Source organism: Meriones unguiculatus, chromosome 6 (genome assembly GCF_030254825.1).
Source record: "Meriones unguiculatus strain TT.TT164.6M chromosome 6, Bangor_MerUng_6.1, whole genome shotgun sequence".
NCBI lineage: Eukaryota > Metazoa > Chordata > Mammalia > Rodentia > Muridae > Meriones > Meriones unguiculatus.
The window spans coordinates 24,221,316-24,242,483 of record NC_083354.1 but is presented as its reverse complement, the minus strand read 5'-3'; the positions used below and the strand labels follow the sequence as shown (position 1 = coordinate 24,242,483).

At 48.6% G+C, this 21,168-nt stretch overlaps 2 protein-coding genes across 15 annotated transcripts in view; one reads left to right on the top strand and one right to left on the bottom strand.

The window, feature by feature from the left end:
* The first annotated feature begins 323 nt into the window (after positions 1-323).
* On the top strand, positions 324-19,658 carry Lctl (lactase like). Of its 8 annotated transcripts, none has more exons than XM_021654223.2 (14): positions 324-427; positions 1,123-1,349; positions 2,104-2,264; positions 3,014-3,101; positions 3,313-3,422; positions 5,336-5,464; positions 5,607-5,702; positions 8,243-8,297; positions 8,379-8,540; positions 12,949-13,223; positions 14,157-14,283; positions 14,439-14,638; positions 16,344-16,407; positions 19,524-19,658. In XM_021654223.2, exons 2-14 carry the CDS (start codon positions 1,235-1,237, stop codon positions 19,637-19,639), a joined length of 1,698 nt encoding a protein of 565 aa, XP_021509898.1. In that variant the 5' UTR covers positions 324-427; positions 1,123-1,234; the 3' UTR covers positions 19,640-19,658. The 8 variants fall into 8 exon arrangements, with proteins under 8 accessions (XP_021509898.1, XP_060240913.1, XP_060240914.1 ...); XM_060384930.1 differs by having other exon boundaries at positions 328-427; positions 1,143-1,349; XM_060384929.1 differs by lacking the exon at positions 324-427 and adding an exon at positions 437-814 and having other exon boundaries at positions 1,143-1,349.
* Zwilch (zwilch kinetochore protein) overlaps positions 18,903-21,168 on the bottom strand; it is a 35,047-nt gene continuing 32,781 nt past the window's right edge. For all 7 annotated transcript variants that reach the window (XM_021654221.2, XM_060384922.1, XM_060384925.1 and 4 more), the window contains one exon: positions 18,903-19,777. The gene's annotated coding sequence lies outside the window, so the exon portion shown is untranslated. The remainder of the gene's footprint in view (positions 19,778-21,168) is intronic.

Sequence of the window (21,168 nt, the reverse complement as noted above, 5' to 3'; positions counted from 1 at the left end):
AAAGTCAACCACAAAGAGGCCTACAGGCTGAGAGAGATGCAGCAGCTAAGGAGTGAGGAGACCTTAGAGGTGACGCTTCCTCTCCCCCACCTCTCCCCCTCCCCCAGACAGAGTTTTTTTGTGTAGACCTGGACTTGCTTTGTAGACCAGGTTGGCCTCAAGCTCACAGCAATCCGCTTGCCTGATCCTCCCTGAGTGCTGGGATTAGGGTTTGTGCCGCGTGCCCGGCTGAGGGGAGGCTGGTTGCTAGGGAAGCTGCCTTGGGATGGAAGTGAGTGGGAGAAGCCTCGGTTCACAGAGCTCAACGGCAGAATGCCAGAATGCGCAGGCTGAGAAGCAAGCTGAGAAGGAGATAAGCTGAGGAGAGGAGGCTCAAGCGGAAAGCCCAGCAGCGCCTTTTTGAGAGATTTCCTGTGGCAGCGAGAAGGTAAACTGAGGCATCCTCAACGCTGCTGGCTCCAAGTTCACACCCACCTCAGGACGCCCAGGGCTGTGCTGAAGTCAGGACCAGAGGGAGCCGGGACTAGGTCACCTCCTCCCATGCTGCCCTTCTTCCCTGGGAGGCAGCTAGCCCCAGGGCCCAGGCTAGTGCTGGCTCAGTTCCTTCTGGCCAGCTCAGCACTCTAGCCTATGCCCTCCCTGTGGGATTACTGAAACTCTTTGTTGGGGTCAGGCCACAGACCACACCCCCTACCAGAGGCTTCCAGGCCTGTGGGCTCTGCTCTGGGGGAAGTGCAGAGACCAGGAGTCAGTCAAAGGGAGCTGTGGCTGACAACAGTGGCTCCAGGGGTATCGAGGGCTGAGATCATCTTGGGTAAGCTGGTGGGCTCAGTCAGACAGGGGGTCCCCATGGGAACAGGTCTTGCTGACGGCTAAGGACAGAGGGCCCTAGATCGGAGAGCACCCCAGGAAGGCTCCACAGCAGAGGCAAGAGGGCTGAGGGACTCCAGGTTGGTGGGCTCTCCCAGCAGACTGGAACTTTCTGAGGCAGGGGCGGGCTCCCCACCAGACTGGAGCCTCTGGAGAGGTGTGCAACATACTTTTCCATCACACCAGGGTCAGAAGAGGGCCTGGCTGGAAGCTTGGCCCGTTAGCCCAGCTTCTGCCCATTGTCTAACACAGGGCCCCCTCACTCTGCCCAGACAAGTCACTCTGCGGCCTGCTTTCCTCCCCTCCTGGCCTCTGTCCCTGAGCCCTGAAAGGGGCTCCTAGGCATGGAGCAGGGCAGGGTGTCATGAAGCCAGTGTGGGTCATCATCCTTGGGTGGATCGCGCTGGTGCTCAGGGTAGGGGCTGCCAGGAGAGGAACCCCGGAAGAGGCAGCTTTCTACTACGGAACCTTTCCGCCTGGTACGTCAACTCCTCTGCCATTTTGTCCTCAGACTGTCCGTCTATCAATCCATTTGTCTGTCTCTGATGGCCTTCCTGCCTTGGCTGGCTTGCCAAGGAATTAGATGCTTTGGCTTCTGGTCTGGTAGGATGGGAAACAGCTCCGTGTGGATGTTTGGAAAGAAAACTTTCTGGTACCGAAGTGTGGATGTGTGCTGGGGGCAGGGCTCTGCCCATCAGTGTGTCTATGTGGTGCTAAGAGTTCAACTTACAGCCTTGTCAATGCTAAGCAAGCACTGAGATGCATCCCCAGCCTAGAGAGTTTTTAAAAGTTACTAGACTTGAGGCCGGAGAAGTGACCCATCAGCTAAAAGCGCTTCCTGCTCCTGTAAGGGTTCAGTTCCCAGCATCCTCATCCATCTGGTGAATTAGAACTGCCTGGATTTCCAGCTCCAAGGTATCCAGGCTTTCTTCTAGCCTCTTCAGACTCCTGCACTCACCAACCTTACCTTACCCCCTCAACCCCTCCAACCAACACACAAATTGATAAAATAATAATAAAATAAAATTCTAAAACAAGTTATTAATATCTACAGACAATAGATGCTAAGTGGAGCTGTAATTGCACACAGAAGGTTTTTAATTGCTGTATCTTCCCTCTCCTTGCCTCCTGCATTCCTAGTCCAGGGAGCTAGGGCAGGCCGTGGGGTGGGTGCGCTGGCCCGAGAAGGGAAGAAGCGGAGCAGCCAGGGCTTGGGTGGGTCTCTCTCTACAGGCTTCTCCTGGGGCGTGGGCAGCTCTGCCTACCAGACAGAAGGTGCGTGGGACCAGGATGGGAAAGGACCCAGCATCTGGGATGCCTTCACACATGGCGGGAAGGGGCAGGTGCCAGCAGACACAGCAGATGCAGCCTGTGACAGCTACTATAAAGTTCAGGTGAGTGAAGGGGCCTGTGTGTGCCATCCTGCCCGGGAAGTGGGGAGCAAAGTGTGGGGACAGCTCCCTGACAGTGTCCACCTGATGTTCTGCTAAACGCCATGTACCCAGCGGAGCCAAAGCGGGTAGGACAGTGATGGCTGGGGCTGTGAGTACCAGGATGTAGGAAGAAGGAAAAGAGATGGGCTAGTACCTTAGTCCAAACAATCAGGTGCCAAAAAGAGATGGGCTAGTACCTTAGTCCAAACAATCAGGTGCCAAAAAGCCAGTGACGTGGCCCCAGAGCCTGCAGGAGAGCATGGGACAGCTCAGCCTTAGAGCCCCCATTTTCAGTCAGGTTTATCTTTTTTTTTTACACTCTTTTTTTTTTTAAGATGTATTTCTTTATTTTACGTATAAGTGCTCTATTTGCATGTACATCTGCATGACAGAAGAGGGCACCAGATCTTATTATAGATGGTTGTGAGCCGCCATGTGGTTACTGGGAATTGAACTCAGGACCTCTGGAAGAGCAGACAGTGCTCTCCAGCCCAGTCAGGTTTATCTTGAATCTTGCATGGACTCCTCAAGGGTTCCCCAAGCTTCTCTCTGTGAGCACACTGCCAGCATGGAGGAGGAACTCATAGGACAGTCCTTAGAGGGCATACCTCTTGGAGCTGCACATACACATGATCCCCGAGGCCCCCAAGACTTGTCTCCCCCTCCCCTGTAGCCCAGGTCGCCCAGCCCTGCTTCCCCTGTCTACCCAGGAGGACATCGCCCTGCTGAAGGAGCTGCAAGTCAGCCACTACCGATTTTCCCTGTCTTGGCCGCGGCTCCTGCCCACAGGTGTCAGAGGTGAGTTACCATTGTCCCTTCCCTAGTGCTCAGGGATCAGTGTGAGCGGAGGGTGACCTGCTGGGCTCAGCAGGTAACTGGCTCCAGGCATACCAACAGCATTCTTCCATGGCTCAGGACACTGGGCTGCGGGTGCCTCAGCCTGCAGAAGGCCAAGGGACCCAGGAATGCTGTACCCCAGAGGAAAAGCCAAGTTCTGTTTCACTTACAGATGAACAGGTGAACAAGAGAGGGATCGAATTCTACAGCGATTTCATTGATGCCCTGCTGGAGAGCAACATCACCCCCATTGTGACCTTGCACCACTGGGATCTGCCACAGGTGAGGGCCGGGGAGGAGGGTAGATGGGTGGGGGGCTGCGTCTAGGGAACTTGGTTCGGCAGGAGGGAGCCTGGTGTGAGGGCCTGAAGTGACCAAGAAAGGGGGCAGAGCCTGGGGTCGGGCTCTGGACAGAAAGATGTGAGGAGTGACTGTCTTAGCTCATCTGTGCTGCTGTGACAAAATGCTACAGAGTGATGAAGTTAAAAACATTATTAGAGCCCAGCAATGGTGGTGCACGCTTTTGATCCCAGCATTTGAGAGGCAGAGGCAGGCAGATCTATGAGTTCAAGGTCAGCTTTGTCTACAGAGGGAGTTCCAGGACAGCCAAGGCTACCCAGAGAAACCCTGTTTCTAAAACAACAACAAAACAAACAAATAAACAAAAAACATTACCCTGTCTCAGTTTTGGAGCACAATGGATCAAGGTGGGAAACTAGTCTGTGCTTCCAAGATGATGTATTGAACACTGTGTCCACTAGGGGGCGCTGTGTCCCCGCAAGGCAGAGGAGAAAAGGCAAAAGCAATGAACTAGCTGTGTCATTCATGAGGGGGTCATAACATCCACGGGCTGGAGAGATGGCTCCGTTGATGACAAAGCTTGAGGACTTGACGACCATCCCCAGGGCCCACATAAAAAGCCAGCGGCCTTGTGCATTTGGCGGACACAGCCATCCGGCCTAGCAGAATCAAATCCACGAGCTCCGGTCTCAAAAATGAGCTGCAGCGGCAGAGACGGCTGACGCTGATTTCTGGCCCCACCCCCCGCGCACCTGTACCTAATGTTTTCCACAACATTTGGCATAAGGAAGAAATAACCAAAAGGAAAAGAAGTTCTGTGTGTATGTCTGCTGCCGAGCCCGGGACCCTGTGCCTGCCAGGCAAGCACTGTCCCGTTGAGCTGAAGAAGCCTTTGGACTCGGGTTTGGTGTACTCCACAGGTTTCGCTCAACCCTTCTTTCCTCTGTTTGAGGCAGTTCCGCTTGCCCTCATCCATGACCATCATGCCCAGCCATTTCCCAAAACGCTTTGAAAATTGCTATTAACGGTCAGGCAGTTTTCCTTCAACTGGGCTCCACAGAGGTCACGGGGATACCAAGGGCATGGCTGCCTGTGCCCTGTGCCAGATGGTGCCCGGGTCCAGGGATTTGCAGAAAAGGTGGGGTGTAGTCCGTGCACAGAAGGGGAAAAGGAGGAGGCGGGAGGCTGTAAGCGTCTAAGTGGGAGTGGCATGTGGAGAGCGCTGGGGGCTGGAGGGGTGGCCTGAGGCCTCTAACTGCAAGCTAAGGTGACTGGAAACTGGGTTGGGGAGCTAGCAAAGGCTTTTTAGCTGGGGCAGAAGTTTGCACCTTCCACTGAGCTGTCCAGGGGCATCTCTTCAAGCATGCCGGGAGGGCACTAAGTAGCCTTGGCCGACGATGTCTAAGCACACGTGCAGGAGAGCAGGCTTCCGCCTGGAGGTCTTATGACAGCACACTAATAGCTGAGGCACCAGAGAGTGTCCTGACTTCAGGGAGACCCTCCAGATCCTCACCGGGGCTCCCCTACCAGTGCCAGGCCTCCTGCTGTCACAGTGGGAATTCAGTGCATCACCCAGAACCCAGCCAGGTAGACCTCAAGCTTGCTAAGCACCTGAGCACGGCCCTGCCCTTCTGGCCTCCTCAGGGGTGAGGACGATGCACCCTCCATGTTTACGTCTCCTATCCAGCCTGACAGCTTCTTCCTAAGCAGGCGTCCCCAGCTTCCTCCGCCGCCTCCGGTTTCTGCATGGAGGATGCATTCCCTTGCCTTAGCTCTGTGCCTCATCCTGCATCTCTGCTCCCATTCCTGTACTGTGGTCACCCACGCTTTACCCAGACCCTTCACCCCCCACTCCAGAGCCTCCCCAGGGCACCAGCTTCTCTCTCCGTTGACAGATGCTCCAGGTCACATATGGTGGGTGGCAGAACGCGAGCATGACCCGGTACTTCAGGGACTATGCTGACCTCTGCTTTGAGGTCTTCGGAGACCGAGTGAAGCATTGGCTCACATTCAGTGATCCTCGGGTAGGTAGGGGCCCCTCTTCAGATGGGGGAATGGGCTCACGTTCAGTGATCCTAGGGTAGGTAGGGGCTCCTTTTCAGATGGGGGATGGGGATGTCCTCCGCCGTCTCTCATGATCCTGGGCCCCCATTGCTGTCTCTGCAGACAATGGTAGAAAAAGGCTATGAGACTGGCCTCCACGCACCAGGCCTGAGGCTCCAGGGCACTGGCCTGTACATGGCTGCACACCATATAATCAAGGTAAGCCAGGTCCTTCTGGGGCGAAGGCTGGGCTCCAGGTGGGGCCAGCACACCAGGGGTCACACTGATCCTCTCCCACACCAGCATGGGCCATGGGCTCTCGTACTCTGAGGATATGCAGAGGGCAAGCCCTACCACCTCACCGTCACTCCAGTCGGCAGAGTACTCTAGCAGTTGCCACTTCTGATCTTACCGAAAGGGTGGGCAGACATTTGGAAACTTGTCATGTGCAGGTATAAACTTTGGTTTTTTGAGACAGGGTCTCTCTGTGTAGCCCTGGCTGTCCTGGAACTCACTTTGTAGACCAGGCTGGCCTCGAACTCACAGAGATCCACCTGCATCTGCCTCCCAAGTGCTGGGGCTGAAGGTGTGCGGCCCCATGCCCAGGCATAAATTTTGTGAGGAATGGCGATGGGAAGTGGGTATGTGACAGTAGGTAAGGACCATCTGCAAAAATAAAAGGAAGAAAGCAGAGATTGCGAAGACGAGAAGGAAGGACTCAGAGTGGTCGCTGGTCATGACCTGGGGTTTTGGAAGGAAGGGGGAGGAGCAGTTTGGAAGCATCAACAAAGCAACCCAGACACGTCCTTTTCCAGCTTACGACATGTGGGCTGAGGGGAAGCGTGCACGGCAGCCAGCTGGCTCTCAGAGCTTGGCCGGTGCTCAGCCTGCACTGCAAGCTGGGGAAGGGGAGAGGCAAGAAGAGGCTTACACGATCACGGGTAAAGATACAGGACGTGATGTTGAGGATGCAAAGCCTAATGAAACTTGTCCTGGTGAACACTTGGCTGGAAGGACAAACTGCTGGTGATACACTCACATGAGCTCCCGTCAGGGAAAAGGCTCTTACATTTCTCTTACTTTTTACAAAATTGACTTGAAATTTCATTTATTTATTTATTTATTTACTTATTTTTGAGGCAGGGTTTCTCTGTGTAATAGCAATGGTTGCCCTGGGCTCTCTTTGTGGACCAGGCTGGCCTCCAACTCACCAGAGATCCACCTGCCTCTGCCTCCCGGAGTGCTGAGATTAAAGGTGTTTGCTACCACACCCAGAAAGGTTTTTTTGTTTTTTTTTTTTTGTTTTTTTTTTTTAAGATTGGTATTTGTTATGTGAGTGTTTGGCCTGCATGTCTATACACCGTGTGCCTGCAGTTCAAGAACAGGGAGCTGGATCTCTTGGATTGGAGATCTAGGTGGTTGCTGAGTCTCTGCTCTAGCCTTTCTTACGGAACCCAGGACCGCCAGCCCAGTCACTAGTGTGGAAGATGCCCCGCAGGCTTGCCTAAAGCAGGTCTCATGGAGACATTTTCTCAACTGAGGGTCCCTCCTCCCTGATGACCCTAGCTTGTGTCAGGTTGACAGAAAACTAGCCAGGACCCTGGGTGTGGTGAAGCATGCTGTGGAGGCTGAGACAAGGAGGGTTCTTGGGGCCCGCTGGCCAGAAGGCACTTACCAGAGGGTGTACCATCCAGGGCGCAGTGAGAGGCCAAGCCGATGACTCATGAGGAACAACACCCAAGACTCACTTCTGGCCTTCACATGTACAGGCATGTGCATCTACATGCACATGTAAGCATTCACTAGCACACACAGAAGCACAGAGCAGAAAGAGAATGCTGAGGAATAAGGGCTTTCCTAGAGCAGAAAGCAACATTTGCAACCATTATAGCCTGAAATGAATGAATCTCAAACTTTAGCAAATGTCAGAAACACTTGGAGACCTTGTTTAAACACAGGATGAAGTTGGGCTCTGTGATAACATGCCTGAACCCCAGCATCTGGGAGGGGGAGACAGGGGGACTAATAGTTCAAAGCCAGCTTTCTTTTCACAGCTAGTGTGAGGACAGTCTAGGTTCCCTGAGACCTTGGCCCCAAACAAACCAGAAACAAACCGCAGAGGTGGCTGGGCCCTGCTCTCAGAGCTTGTGTCAGCGGGTCCTGAAAGGGCCCCATGAACTCACACTTCCACCAAGCCCTCAGAAGTGCTGCCTTTCTAGAGACCCGCACGAACAGTTTAGACACAGTAAATGATGGGCAGGGATCGTTCAGCTGGTACAGTGCTGGTTTGGCAGAGGGCAAGACTGAGGTGTTGCCCTGATGGGGCTGGGTAGCAAAGTGGCTTCTGCCCCATTTAGACTGTGCTTCCTCCACAGTACAAAGGAAGCAAATGCCCCTGGCAGTCAGGGAAGGATCTGTGGTGTTTGAGCCTGGATTCAAGACATGGGAAGCTTGATGTTGGAGCTCTAGAGTTAGGAAGGCAAAAAAGGGCAAAACCCCCTTCCCCCCAGGCAGCAAGATGGCTCCACACACGGAAGACACTTGCTGAGACTGACAACTTGAGTTCACTTCCTGGCATGGTGGAAGGAGAGAATTGATTCCTGTTGTCCTCTGATCCCGCCTCCTCCCAATAAGTAAACAAACAAAAGAAAAGAAAAAATAAATGGATGGAGAAAGGAAGGCAGGCAGGCAGGCAGGCAGGCAGGCATGAGGCAGGGGAATGGATGAGCCAGAGACATTTTCGGATTCCTTTTTTTCAGGCGCACGCCCAAGCTTGGCACTCTTACAACAACACATGGCGCAGCAAACAGCAAGGTGAGCTGGGACCCTCGGGCTCACACACGACCCAGAGCAGCCCCGTCCTGCCTCTGCCTACCCTGATTTTCCTCCTTTAAGGCCAAGTGGGGATCTCACTGAACTGTGACTGGGGAGAACCTGTGGACACCAACAGCCCCGACGACATTGAGGCTGCTGAGAGGTACCTACAGTTCTGCCTTGGCTGGTTTGCCAATCCCATTTACGCTGGTGACTATCCCCAAGTCATGAAGGACCACATTGGTGAGTCATGTTTTTGTTTTTACCGTAGTTTTGTATGTGTGTTCGTGTGTGTGCAGGTATACATGTGCACAGGGATGCGTATGTGTGTGGAAGTCAGAGGACAATCTCCTTAGTTGTCCTCAGTCCTCATCCACCTTGTTTGTTTTTTGAGACAGGGTCTCTCACTGGGGTAGAATTTGCCGAGTATACAAGGCTAACTGGCCAGTGAGCTGTGAGAGTCTGCCTTCCCCCTGCTGGGATTCAAGCACAGACCACCATGCTCGGCTTAGAACACACACACACACACACACACACACACGTACGTGTATTATTACTGTGTGTGTTCATGTCAAGGCACAAGTATGGAAGTCAGAAGACACTCTAGAGTTGGTTCTTTCCTACCATGGAGTCCAGGGAATGAATGCAGGTCCTCCGGTTTGCTCACAAAACATATTTAACTGCTGAGCCATGTCAACGGCCCACACTCAGTTCTTTTGCTTTTTTTAAAACGTGGGTTCTGGGAATCAGGTCCTCCTGCTTACAAGGCAAGCTACTTCCCCAGCCCTAAACCTTTAAAAACTATACATATTTATTAGGCTGTGTGATGTTTCAGTTTACTATGTATATTGATGTTATATCTGGTTAAATAGGCTACCACTGTTTTTTTTTTTTTTTTTTAATGTTTATTATGTATATAGTGTTCTGCCTGCATGTACACATGACGACCAGAAGAGGGCACTAGATCTCATTACAGATGATTGTGAGCCACCATGTAGTTGCTGGGAATTGAACTCAGGAACTGTGGAAGAGCAGTCAGTGTTCTTAACCTCTGAGCCATCTCTCCAGCACCTTATCCTTGCTTTGTGGAGAAAATTAATTTTTTTGTTTTTTGAGACAGGGCTGTCCTGGAAGTCACTTTGTACACCAGGCTGTCCTCCAACTCAGAGATCCACCTGCCTCTGCCTCCTAGGTGCTGGGATCAAAGGTGTGCGCCACCACCCAGCTTGATGAATACTCTCCCTTTCTTCCAGCCTCCGAGAGGCGCAGTGTACTGTGCTCTGCCGGCAGCTGCCCAGCCAGAGCTCCCTGCTCCTGGTGACAGTGGCTTTGTAGTCACGGGTGGGCTCTGGAGCAGCACAGCCGAGCTAACGCTACATCTGCTGCTCTTTCAGCGAGAGCCTGTCTTATTTCAGCAACCTCAGCCACCCAAAAATGCAAATTACAACAATTTTGAGAGTCCATCCCATCCAAGTCAGAACGGCTATCAAGAAAACAAACACTGGCTAGGGTCTGGAAAGGAGAACCCTCATTCAGTGACGGGAGTGAAAACTGGTGCAGTCACTATGGAAATAAGTGGCTTTACTCAAAAACAAAATAAAATTTAAAAACAACAAAAAAATAGGGCCAGAGAGTAAAAGCGCTTGCTACTCAAACTTGATGATCTGAAATGAATTTCCCAGGACCTACGTGGTGGAAGAGACCAGATTCCTTCCAGTTGCCCTCGGCAAGCCTTCCCGGCCCCAAAGAACTACTAACCAGCGCAGCTCTGTACCATTAGGCCGGCCTTCCACACACTGCAGACATGCTTAGACACTCGTGTTTATTGCGGCATGATTCACAACAGCCAGGAAATGGGAGCAACCTAGATATTCATCAACACATGAATGGCTAATGAAATTTTGAATATAGACACAACAGAATTTTATTCAGCCATTAAAAAGAAAAATCATGACTTTTATAGGAAGTTGGTGGAACTGGAAATTCTGTTAAGCGAAGTAAGTCAGAATTAGAAAGATAAACATTGCGTGTTTTCTCCCAAATGAAGAATTTAAATTTGAGTGGTGTGTATGTGTGTAGGGGATACTTCAAAAAGGGAGAAAAAGGGTTTTTGTTTGTTATTGAGTGTTAAGAGCACTTCTCTGTATAACAGCCCTGCCTGTCTTGGATGGAACTCCCTTTGCAGACCAGGCTGGCCTCAACTCACAGCCATCAGCAAGAAAGGAAGTTTTTTGTTTTTGTTTTTCCCAAAATGTGTTCACAGGGCTGGCTCCCGCTCATCTTGAAGCAGGTGCTTTCCGTGCTGCTTCCTCCTGAAGGAGCACCTTCTGTCAGCCTCGCTTTTCTGCCTATAGGCTGCCAGGACAGTGGAGCAGCCCACACACAGCGACAGTGTGTGCATGGCTGAAGACCATGGTGATTTTACAGCATCTGGGCATTCCCATCCACAGAGTAGGAATCGGGGCTCTGCACCAGGAGCTTGTTTCCTCTTCTCTTCTGGAGAGGGATGGAGGAGATCCTTTGAGAGAGGCCGGAAGGAGGAAGAGATCATAAAGGAAGGGGGAGTGAGAAAGAGAGAGAGTACTCGAATACGTGTGGCAAGAGGGGACCAACTGGGAAAGAGAGCAAATACATGTATAAAATGCCATCAGGAAACCCATTACTCTGTAGGCTAACTTTTTCCATAGGAGACAGTGCAGGGCCAGGGCCCAGTGGTTTTCCGTTACTGAAGTTTTAAGGATTATTAATAGTACAAACCTTTCACTCCTTTCATCCTAACCAAGAGTCTTCCTGCAAGTGCCTTACTGTCCTCCTGTTAGATCACTGCACATTTGCCAGAGTGTAGTTCATGTCATATTCAGTGGCCTGCAGCTTTTTATTTTTTTTAGTTTTATTAATTTATTTATGTACATGAGTTCTCTGTCTGCAAACCAGAAGAGGGCATCAGATTCCATTACCGTGTGGTTGCTGGGAATTGAACTCAGGACCTCTAGAACAGCCAGTGCTCTTAACCTCTGAGCCACCCCTCCAGCCCCAGCCCGCATCTTTTACCCCTTAAACATATATGTATGCATACATGGTGGCAGGCAAGTGCTGCCTTGTTTGTTCTAGCAGACAGCCACCATGGTATGGATGGCCGCTCAGCAATAATTTATTATGTTATTTCAGGGGAGTTTACTGTCTTGGGTTTATTTTGTGTGTACGAGTGTTTCATGTAAATGTGTGTCCATGTACCGCATGCAAGCGAGGTATCTATGGAGGCCGGAAGAGGGCACCATATCCCCGGGACCTGGAGTTACAGATGTCGGTGAGCCCCATGTGGCTGTGGGGAACTGAACCTGGGTCCTCTGGCAGCAAGTATTCTTAACTGCTGAGCCGTCCCTCCAGCCCGTTTTTGGTATTGTGGTGCTGGGGGTCAGACCAGGGCTCATGCACGCTGTATCCTCAGTTTTCCATCATTCATTTAGCCCTCCCCTTGGCAGTAATAATGTAAGTTGTTTCCAACCTTTTGCTACTACTCAGTTTACCTGAGGACACTTGACTGAAGATCCTTTCCCACACTTGGGCGAGACACACGACAGAAAGGTTTGGAGCTTGTCAGTTAAAAGCTGACCTCTACAATCCGAGCACGGCAAAACTGCTCAGTGCAGGACCTGTCACAGCCGACACTGTCGGCATTTGAACGCGTCATGACTCTCGCTACCACCAATGTCCTCCCAGCTTCCTAGAAGGAGCCACATTACCAATTTTTCAATGGAAGGAGCAGTATAGCCGTGCTTTTCTCCACGCACCATTCACTGAGTAATCCATGAAAATACTGCATTCTTTGGCTGATAGGGTGTCTCTCAAGTACTCTTCTGCTAAGCTACACTCCTAGCCACAAACAGTAAGCAATATAAATTTAGAATTTTTTTTTGAAAATAGGCTGGAGATGGCTCAGCAGTTAAGAACGCTTGATGCTCTGAATGGCAGCTCACAACTGCCTGTTCCCTGCAGCTCCAGGAAGGCGACACCACCTCTGCGGGCACTGCACTCATGTGGGCACACACAAACATAGACATGAGTAAAAGTACAAGTTGGCAGGGCGGTGGTGGCACACGCCTTTAATCCCAGCACTCTGGAGGCAGGGGCAGGTGGATCACTGTGAGTTCAAGGCCAGCCTGGTCTACAGATCAAGTTTCAGGACAGCCACGGCTATACAGAGAAATCCTGTCTAAAAAAAGTAAATGATTTTTGACACAGGGTTTCTCTGTGTAGCCTTGGCTGTCCTGTAGGCCAGCTTGGCCTCTAATTACAGAGATCTGCCTCTCCCTTCCAAGTGTTGGGATGAAAGGCGTGAGCTACCACAGCTCAAGTTCTTTTTTAAAAGTTTTTCTTTTTTTGTTTGTGTGTTTGCCTTTATGAGTGTTTGTATGTGCCTTGTGCCTCTGGAAGTCAGAAGAGGGTGTTGGACCTCTAGAACTAGAGTTGTGGCCGCTGTGAGCTGTCACATGGGTGCTGAGACATGAGCCTGGGTCCCCTGCAGGAGCTGAACCACTGCTCCAGTACCAAAGCCCAGTTTATACTCGACAGTTCCAGCGGCGCAGTGGGACAAAGCAAAATAACTGTGAGAAGTTAGACCTGCTTAAATTCTCCTGTTCACTCCTGTCAGGAATGAAGAGTGCAAAGCAAGGCCTGGAGACATCGAGGTTGCCTGCGTTCTCCCTTCAGGAGAAGAGCTACCTTAAAGGCACATCTGACTTCCTGGGACTGGGCCATTTTACCACTCGATACATCACTCAGAGGAAATACTCCTCCCTCCAGGGTCCCAGCTACCAGAATGACCGTGACTTGGTAGAGCTTGTAGACCCCAACTGGCCAGAGATGGGGTCTTCATGGCTCTATTCTGTGCCATGGGGATTCAGGAGGCTTCTCAACTTTGCTCAGGTACCTACCCCATCAAATACGTCAGACCATCAGACTGCCACAGGTGGTTACATGTGAAAACTGGCAAGACTGCATATTAACCTCTACACACTGCACACTGAGCTCAAGGCCAGTCTGCACTGCATGAGACTCTACCAAACAAACAAGAACAGCTCAAAACGACAAAGTTGGTTAGCCAATAAATCCAGGCCCCTGCACCTCACAGCCTACTACACGGAGGCCCTGCAGACCGTTGCTTATGTAAACAACCACCTCCAATTACAGCTGAAAGTCTGACACGTAATTTACCTTTTTCTTTCACTTTATGTACATGAGCTTTTGCCTGAGAACAGGTATGTATGCCACGAGGGTGGCTAGTGCCCATGGAGGGCACAGGATTGTGGGCTGCCGTGTTTGTGCTGGGAACCAAACCTGCGTACTCTGGAAAGCAGGCAATGCTTTCAACTGCTGAGGCATCCCTCTAGCCCCTCTCCCAAGTTTGCCCTTTGACAAGTTCATACATGTATGTGATGCATTTTGATCATGTCTGCTTTTCCTTATCTGTTCTCCCGCCCCCCACTCCTGTCTAACTTTGCTTCCCACTCTCGTCTTTGTGTGTCCCCACGAGTGAGCAAGTTTAATGGGGTGGCTTACAAGCACAGGGTGGGAGGGCACAAGAAAACAGCTGCCCCCCCTCTCAGGTGTATTTAGTCCTTTTAAAGCCCATCTAACTTGAAAGGGAGTTTGTGGGAGAGAATAAGATCCCTTTCAGAGAACTATATTCTTCCACAGCAACTCGCCTACCTACACTCATCTCTCAATAAACATGTCACCCGACACCCACTAAGAAAGCACTAGCTCCATGCACTTCTTCAGACTATGGCAGCCATGAGACCCAGAAGACCACCTCTAACTAGGTCAGCTGTTTGACACCCATTCTTGCCTTCCTTCCAGACTCAGTATGGTGATCCTCCCATACTCGTGACAGAAAATGGAGCATCCCAGAAGTTACACTGCACTCAATTCTGTGATGAGTGGAGAATTCAGTACCTCAAAGGATACATAAATGAAATGTTAAAAGGTGAGATAAAACTAAGATTTGCTTCATGTTTTTCTGTTTAGACAAAATTCAGTCTATCACCTACCATCAAATAAAACTTGCTTCTAGACCTCATAGAAATACTCTCCATCTATCTCTAAGCGAAATGCATTAAGAATGGAATCCTATCTTTACAGCTATAAAAGATGGCGTGAATATAAGAGGGTACACTTCCTGGTCTCTGCTGGATAAGTTTGAATGGGAGAAAGGCTATGCAGATAGATACGGATTCTACTACGTTGACTTCAGTGTGAGACACAAGCCTCGCTACCCCAAGGCGTCGGTTCAGTATTACAAGGAGATCATCACAGCCAATGGGTTTCCAAACCCACGAGAGGTGGGGCTAACCTACCCATGACGTTTGTTCTGCTCTTACAGGAACTAAAGACTGAGATGCACCACACCCTCCTTTTTAAGGAAGGGGGTGGGGGACGGCTTCCCTGCCTCCCACCTCTGCTCAGCGTGGAGTGAGTACACCTCAGAATCCAGCCCCTCCCAGACAGCACCAAGCTGACGAGTCCCGTCAGAGCTAGGTTCCAACGGAGCAAGCCATAAAGAGGGCTATCCAGGCAGAGCGGCCTCTTCTGCCACTGAGCTGAAAATGTTGCCCTCCCACTACCCATCCCTTGGGGCTTTATTTTCATCCAGAACACATTTGAACAGTAAGACTAAAAAACAGGAATCAGATGGGAATTCTGATGAGTTAAAAACGTTACCCTGATGCAAGCAAACACTACCTACTATTCAATGTGTAAAATGCTCTGTCAGTCAAACGTAGGACCACCAGATGGCAGACCCATATACATGTACTGCCTCCAAGGCAAGATTAAACAGAAACAAACTTTAAGCTTTTCGTTTGTTTGTTTTGAGACAGGGTCTCTCTGTGTAGCCTTGGCTGTCCTGGACTTGCTCTGTAGACCAGGCTGGCCTCCAACTCACAGAGATCTGCCTGCCTCTGCCTCACTGAGTGCTGGGATTACAAGCGTGCCACCATATCCAGCTAAACTTTAAGCTTTTAAAACCTATTAAACAAGGAGCCATGGAGCTCTTGTTCAGTTCTCAGCACAACTGCCTACAACTCTAGCTCCAGGGATCCAGCACCCTCTGCTGGGCGCAAAAAGCGAACACAGGAGCACCACAAAATAAACGAGTAAATAAATAAATATTAAAACAAACAAACAACCTACCAAATAGTTCTAATAACTTACAAATTGCCCATCAGCTCTACCTTGTCTGTAACTGCTTCTACATCATGGACTGTAAGTTATAAGTTAAAAACAAATGTGAGCCAGGCGCGCAGCCCACACTGTCTGTAATCCCAGCACTCAGGATCACATAGAGAAACAGTGTCTCAAAAAAGCAAACCAAACCAAAACACAAACATGACTTGCTTGCTAGAATTGCTTCAAAGTGAACCAATTGGGCCTAGATGTGAAGGCGTTTATTCTGTCATTACAAGAAAGCCACACGAGGCTGGGGGTTGACCTCATGGCCAGCCTCAGCTACACAGCCAATTTGTGGCCAGTCTGGGCTCCAATGAAGTCTCAAAAAAATTAAAACCCAAACGGTGGGTAGATTTAAAATTACGTGTTTGTCGCCAGTGGTGGTGCACGCCTTTAATCTCAGCTCTCAGGAGGCAGAGACAGACAGGTGTCTGTAAGTTTGGAGCCCAGCCTGGTCTACAGAGTTCCAGGATAGCCAGGGCTACACAGAGAAACCCTGTCTCAGAAAACAAAAGTGTTTGTCTTTGTGAGACTGGTGAACTGGTAAAGGCTCTTTTGGCCAAGCCTGATGATGTAAGTTTGATCCCTGAGACCTAAGTGCTAGGAGAGAACTGATTTCTGAAAGATTGTCCTCCGACTTCTATGTACACATACACAAAAATGCATATACATTTTGTAAAAAAAAAAAAAAAAAAAAAAAAAATATATATATATATATATATATATATATATATATATATTACCTCACTTAATTTAAAAAAAATATTTTAAACAGAAAAATAGTAAGGCAACCTTGCTTATCCAGTGGGTTTTCATCAGGTGGAAAGCTGGCGTCTCCAAGCTTTGGAAACTTGCTCCATCAACAACCAGATGCTTGCCACAGGTGAGGACATCCTTTTCTTTGATAACTATGTCATTTACATATGATGGCATTACTAAAAGTCTCAGAATGACCTACCTAAAGTCATTTATGACCACAAATGTCTTTACCTTTAATGTTGTCTTATAAGCATTTAAAATTTTGTATATCTTGGGCACTTGGGTTACCAGAGGCAGCTTTTATACACACTAAGTGGGCTAACCTCCTAGCCCATATAGCATTTTAAATATCCATCTACCTAATCTATTTACCTATGGCCAGATCAGACCAGACTAACACAGGCTAAAGACTCCACTCAAAAAACAAAACAAATTATATCAGAGAAAGCATGAAGCACAAGAGAAATAGCAGAGGGTAAATTTCTTCTGTATGTGTGCAAGTCAGAGGACACTCAGGAGCTTGAACTGCTTCTTTGCTTCACTGGCCTGAAGCCCATCACATAGTCTACTATGGCAAGCCAGCAAGTTCTGGGCTCTTCTGGCTAGCTCGGGAGTTGCCATTTCATCACTTTTAAAGTAGGGTCTAGAAGTCAAACAAGGCAAGCACCTTACTGAGTGAGCCATGCCCCCATTCCTGAGAATGAGTTCAAGTACTGTAATTTCTTTACTTTTTATAATTTTTTATTAGTTACATTTTATTGACGCTGTATCCCAAGTACTTTAATTTCATTCTTCTGAATTATACTGTAATTTTATGTGTCTACCGCTTTTGTTAAAATGGGCAAGTGGAAGAGATCAGCCATTATCAACTGGAATGAAGAAAAGGAAAAAGCAGGTCTTATACTAATTAAGCAAGTAATTTTGGTGTGTGTGGCGTTGCTAGGGAGTAAACCTAGGGTTCAAAACCACTAAGTGCTCTACCACTGAGCTTTCTCCCTAGCCACTTCACTTTTTCAAAAACATTACATTTTAATTGTATTTATTGCTGTTGTGTGTGCGTGTGCTGTGAGGCATTCAGTGGATGACTTTGTGTATTGTCTCTTTACATGGATTCCAGAAACTGAACTCAGGTAGTCAGGATCGGGTGGCAAGTGTCTTTACCCACTAAACCATCTTATCAGCCCTACTTTAAAAAGAAGTTTGTTTTTCCTCATGTGAATGGGTGTTTTGCCTGCATCATGTGAGTGTCTGATACCCAAGGAGGATAGAAGATGGTGCTGGATCCCCTGGAATCAAGAGTTACAATGAGCTGTTATGTGTGTGCTGGGAACCAAACTTGGGTCCTCTGGGAGAGCAGTCAATGCTCTTGACTGCTGAGCGCTCTCTCTAGCCACGGCCCTACTTTTTGAGAGAAGGTCTCAAAAACTTGCTTAGGGTGGCTTTAAACTCAGCAGCTCTCACAGGCCTTGAATCTGTGATACTCCTGTTCCTGCCTCCCAAGTAGCTAGTATTAAAAACTATTCAGTATTCTCTAATATTTAAGGGTTATTTACGCCTTAGAGAGAACAGCAATAAACAAAACACTGTCCCTATCCTCTTAAAAGTAGTCTTGGCTACTTGAGCTCACTTTGTAGACCAGGCTGGCCTCAAACTCAGAGATCTGCCTGCCTCTGCCTCCCTGAGTGCTGGGATTACAGGCGTGTGCCACCATGCCTGGCTGCTGTTTTTCTCAATGATTTTCATGTGTGCATTGGTGCTCTGTGTGCATGTGTCTATGTGAGGGTGTTGGAACCCCTGGAACTGGAGTTACAATTGTGAGTTGCCATTGTGTATGCTGGGGTCTGAACCCGGGTCCTCTGGAAGAGTGGTCTGTGCTCCTAACCATAGCTGTTTGTTACTGTTTGTTCTTTTGAGACAGGGTTTCTCTGTGTTGGCCTACCGGCTGTCCTCGAACAGCCAGGTCACTCTGTAGCCCAGGCTGGCCTCGAACTCTGAGATCCCATCTCTGCTTCCCCAGCGCTGGGACTGAAGTGTTTGCTACCACCACCTGGCTAAAATGGCATCTTTTTTTTTTTTTTTCTTTTTTGTTTTTTAAGATAGGGTTTCTCTGTGTAATAGCTCTGGCTGTCCTGGACTCAATTTGTACACCAGGCTGGCCTTGAAATCAAGAAGACCCGCCTGCCTCTGCGGATCTCTGGGTGCTGGGATTAAAGGCCTGGACCACCACACCTAGCTAAAGGCATCATTTCTTATGCAGTGGATCTAAAAGGATCACAAATACATAAGGCCACCAATGTTCCTTGAACGTGGGAGCGAAGGAGGTGCTGCAGCAGCCCTCTCACCCTTCACAGGCTGGGGTATGGCCACGCAGCAGCAGACATGCTCCTAAGTGATCAGTCTACGGTTATAAACTGTAGGTCACCAAAACAGAGCAACCGCAACACGGTCGGAAGGCAGGCTTTGCCGGCCAGCCTGTGAGCCTCAGGAGAACATATCCATGCCTGTTTACTGCAGTCATCAGGGCGCTCAGCAGACACAGCAAACTGGTCACGTGAAGGTCTTCCACTGGGTCGGCACACATAAATCACTTAGCTCTTAAAAGACTATACCACGCAACAATTATCAAATAAATGTTTACTTCTAAATGAACTTTTGTGCCAACAAAGAAATGAGTTTAAGAATTACCATTAGAAGTTGCAATATAGACATTCCCACATCACTTAAAGGTATGTAAGCTGTAAGTATATAGAGAATAACAAACTCAAAAAGCTAGAAATGTTGCCAATGGATTTTTTTTTCCCTTTTGACACAGGGTTTCTCTGCATAGCTCTGGCTTTTCTGGAACTAGCATTACTCACCAGGCTTCTCTGCCTCCCCAGTGCTGGGATTAAAGGTGTGCACTATCACACCTAGCCCCCAGTAAAAACCTAGGGAACCCATGGAATAGAGGGGGCAGCTTTTTGAGATTAATGCAATGCCGGCACAAGTGTTATCCATACGTAGGCTAAGTGAAATGCCAGTGAAAGAACCAGATTCTATCTGACATTTCCAGCTCTCGAGTAGCTTTGTGTAACGGTAGAGACTCCCAAAGGCTCAGGGAAAGCTCTGTCCACACTACGGCCCCAGACCTCATTACAAAATAATGTGTGATTCATTAGTTCCCTTTTACAACAAAGGAGAACAACTGGAAACTACAGTGGCCAAAACAAAGCTCACTTCTGGTGGAATGTTCTGTTCTAGAGCCCTTGCTCAGGCACATGCACGTGGCTTCAGAAATCGTGGTCCCAACAGTCTGTGCCCTCTCCATCCTCATTGCTGCCCTGCTGTTAACACTTCTCTTCAGGAGCTGCAGCTGAGACAAGATCTCATCTCCACCTTCATCTTTCAGAGAATCTTCAGGATCACCCTTCTTTTCTGCTTCAAAAGCTCATGTGATGTCTATTTTTCAGATGCTGAAAATGACCTTTCTTTCCCTTCCCCCTTCTTGGTTTGTGCTGAAATTTAAGAATCAGAAAATAAAAATATGCATAAATAAAATGAAAGTGACCTGTAATCTCAACTCTCCTGAAGTCAGACTTAATATTTTGCTACATATCATTCACGTATCTCATTTTTCAAAATTAGGAACACAGTATTGATTATTTCTCATTTATCTGAAAATATTTCTTTTTAAGATTTGTTTATTCATTATGTATACAATGTTCTACAGGCCAGAAGAGGACATCAGATCTCATTATAGATGGTTGGGAGCCACCATGTGGTTGCTGGGAATTGAACTCAGGACCTCTGGAAGCACAGTGGGTGTTCTTAACCTCTGAGCCATCTCTCCAGCCCTGAAAATATTTCTTTAATGTACAAATGACTATACCCCAGCACTGCCCTATTTGACAGACACCGTCAATCTAAACCCTTTCAAGCTGCAGACTATCAGCTCAGCGGGTGGGCAGCAAGTGACGCACAGCCCGTGCCTGCAGTCACTGCCCCACACCAGCAGAGGGCAGTACAGACTGTGGTGTAAACTAAACAAAGGTTTTTAAAATTTCAATGAAAGCCAGGTGGAGTGATGCATGTCTTTAATACCGTCATTCAGGAAGCAGAGGCGGGCAGATCTATATGAGTTCAAGGCCTGCCTGGTCTACACAGTGAGCTCTAGGACTATATAGAACAACAGTCTGAAAAAGCAAACACACACACACACACACAAATTAAAGTTCAATTTGTTTTTTAACTATGATAAAATTAATATCCATTTCTTAGAGGGCAAATGAAGCTGAAGAGGGAATGGTAAGGTCAGGCATTCCACTCATTATTTAGTTTTATTTTTGTTTCTGAAGCAAGCAAGCAAACAAACAAAAGAGACCTGAGGCTGGGCAACAAAGTACCCACCTCTAATCCCAGGTGGGTCTCTGAGAGCTCCAGGCCAGCGAGACCTACAGAACTGGTTTTTTTTTTCCTCAAAAAAAAACAACACAAAAGGACTTTCCATTCATTCTCCTAATTAATACTAACTCAATGTAAGATGATTTTATTTATTTACTTATTTCTTTTTTTTTTATAATTTATTTAACTTTATTTTATGTGCATTGGTGTGAGGGTGTCAGATCATCTGGAACTGGAGGTACAGACAGTTGTGAGCTGCCATGTGGGTGCTGGGAATTGAACCTGGGTCCTTTGGAAGAACTGACAGTGCTCTTAACCACTGAGCCATCTCTCCAGCCCCTTCTTTTTGGTTTTTTCAAGACAGGGTTTCTCTGTGTAGCCCTGGCTATTCTAGACTCACTTTGTAGACCAGGCTGGCCTTGAACTCACAGGAAGCCACCTGCCTCTGCCTCCCAGAGCAGGCATGCGCCACCAGGCCTGGCTTAGATGATTTTTATTTTTTAGG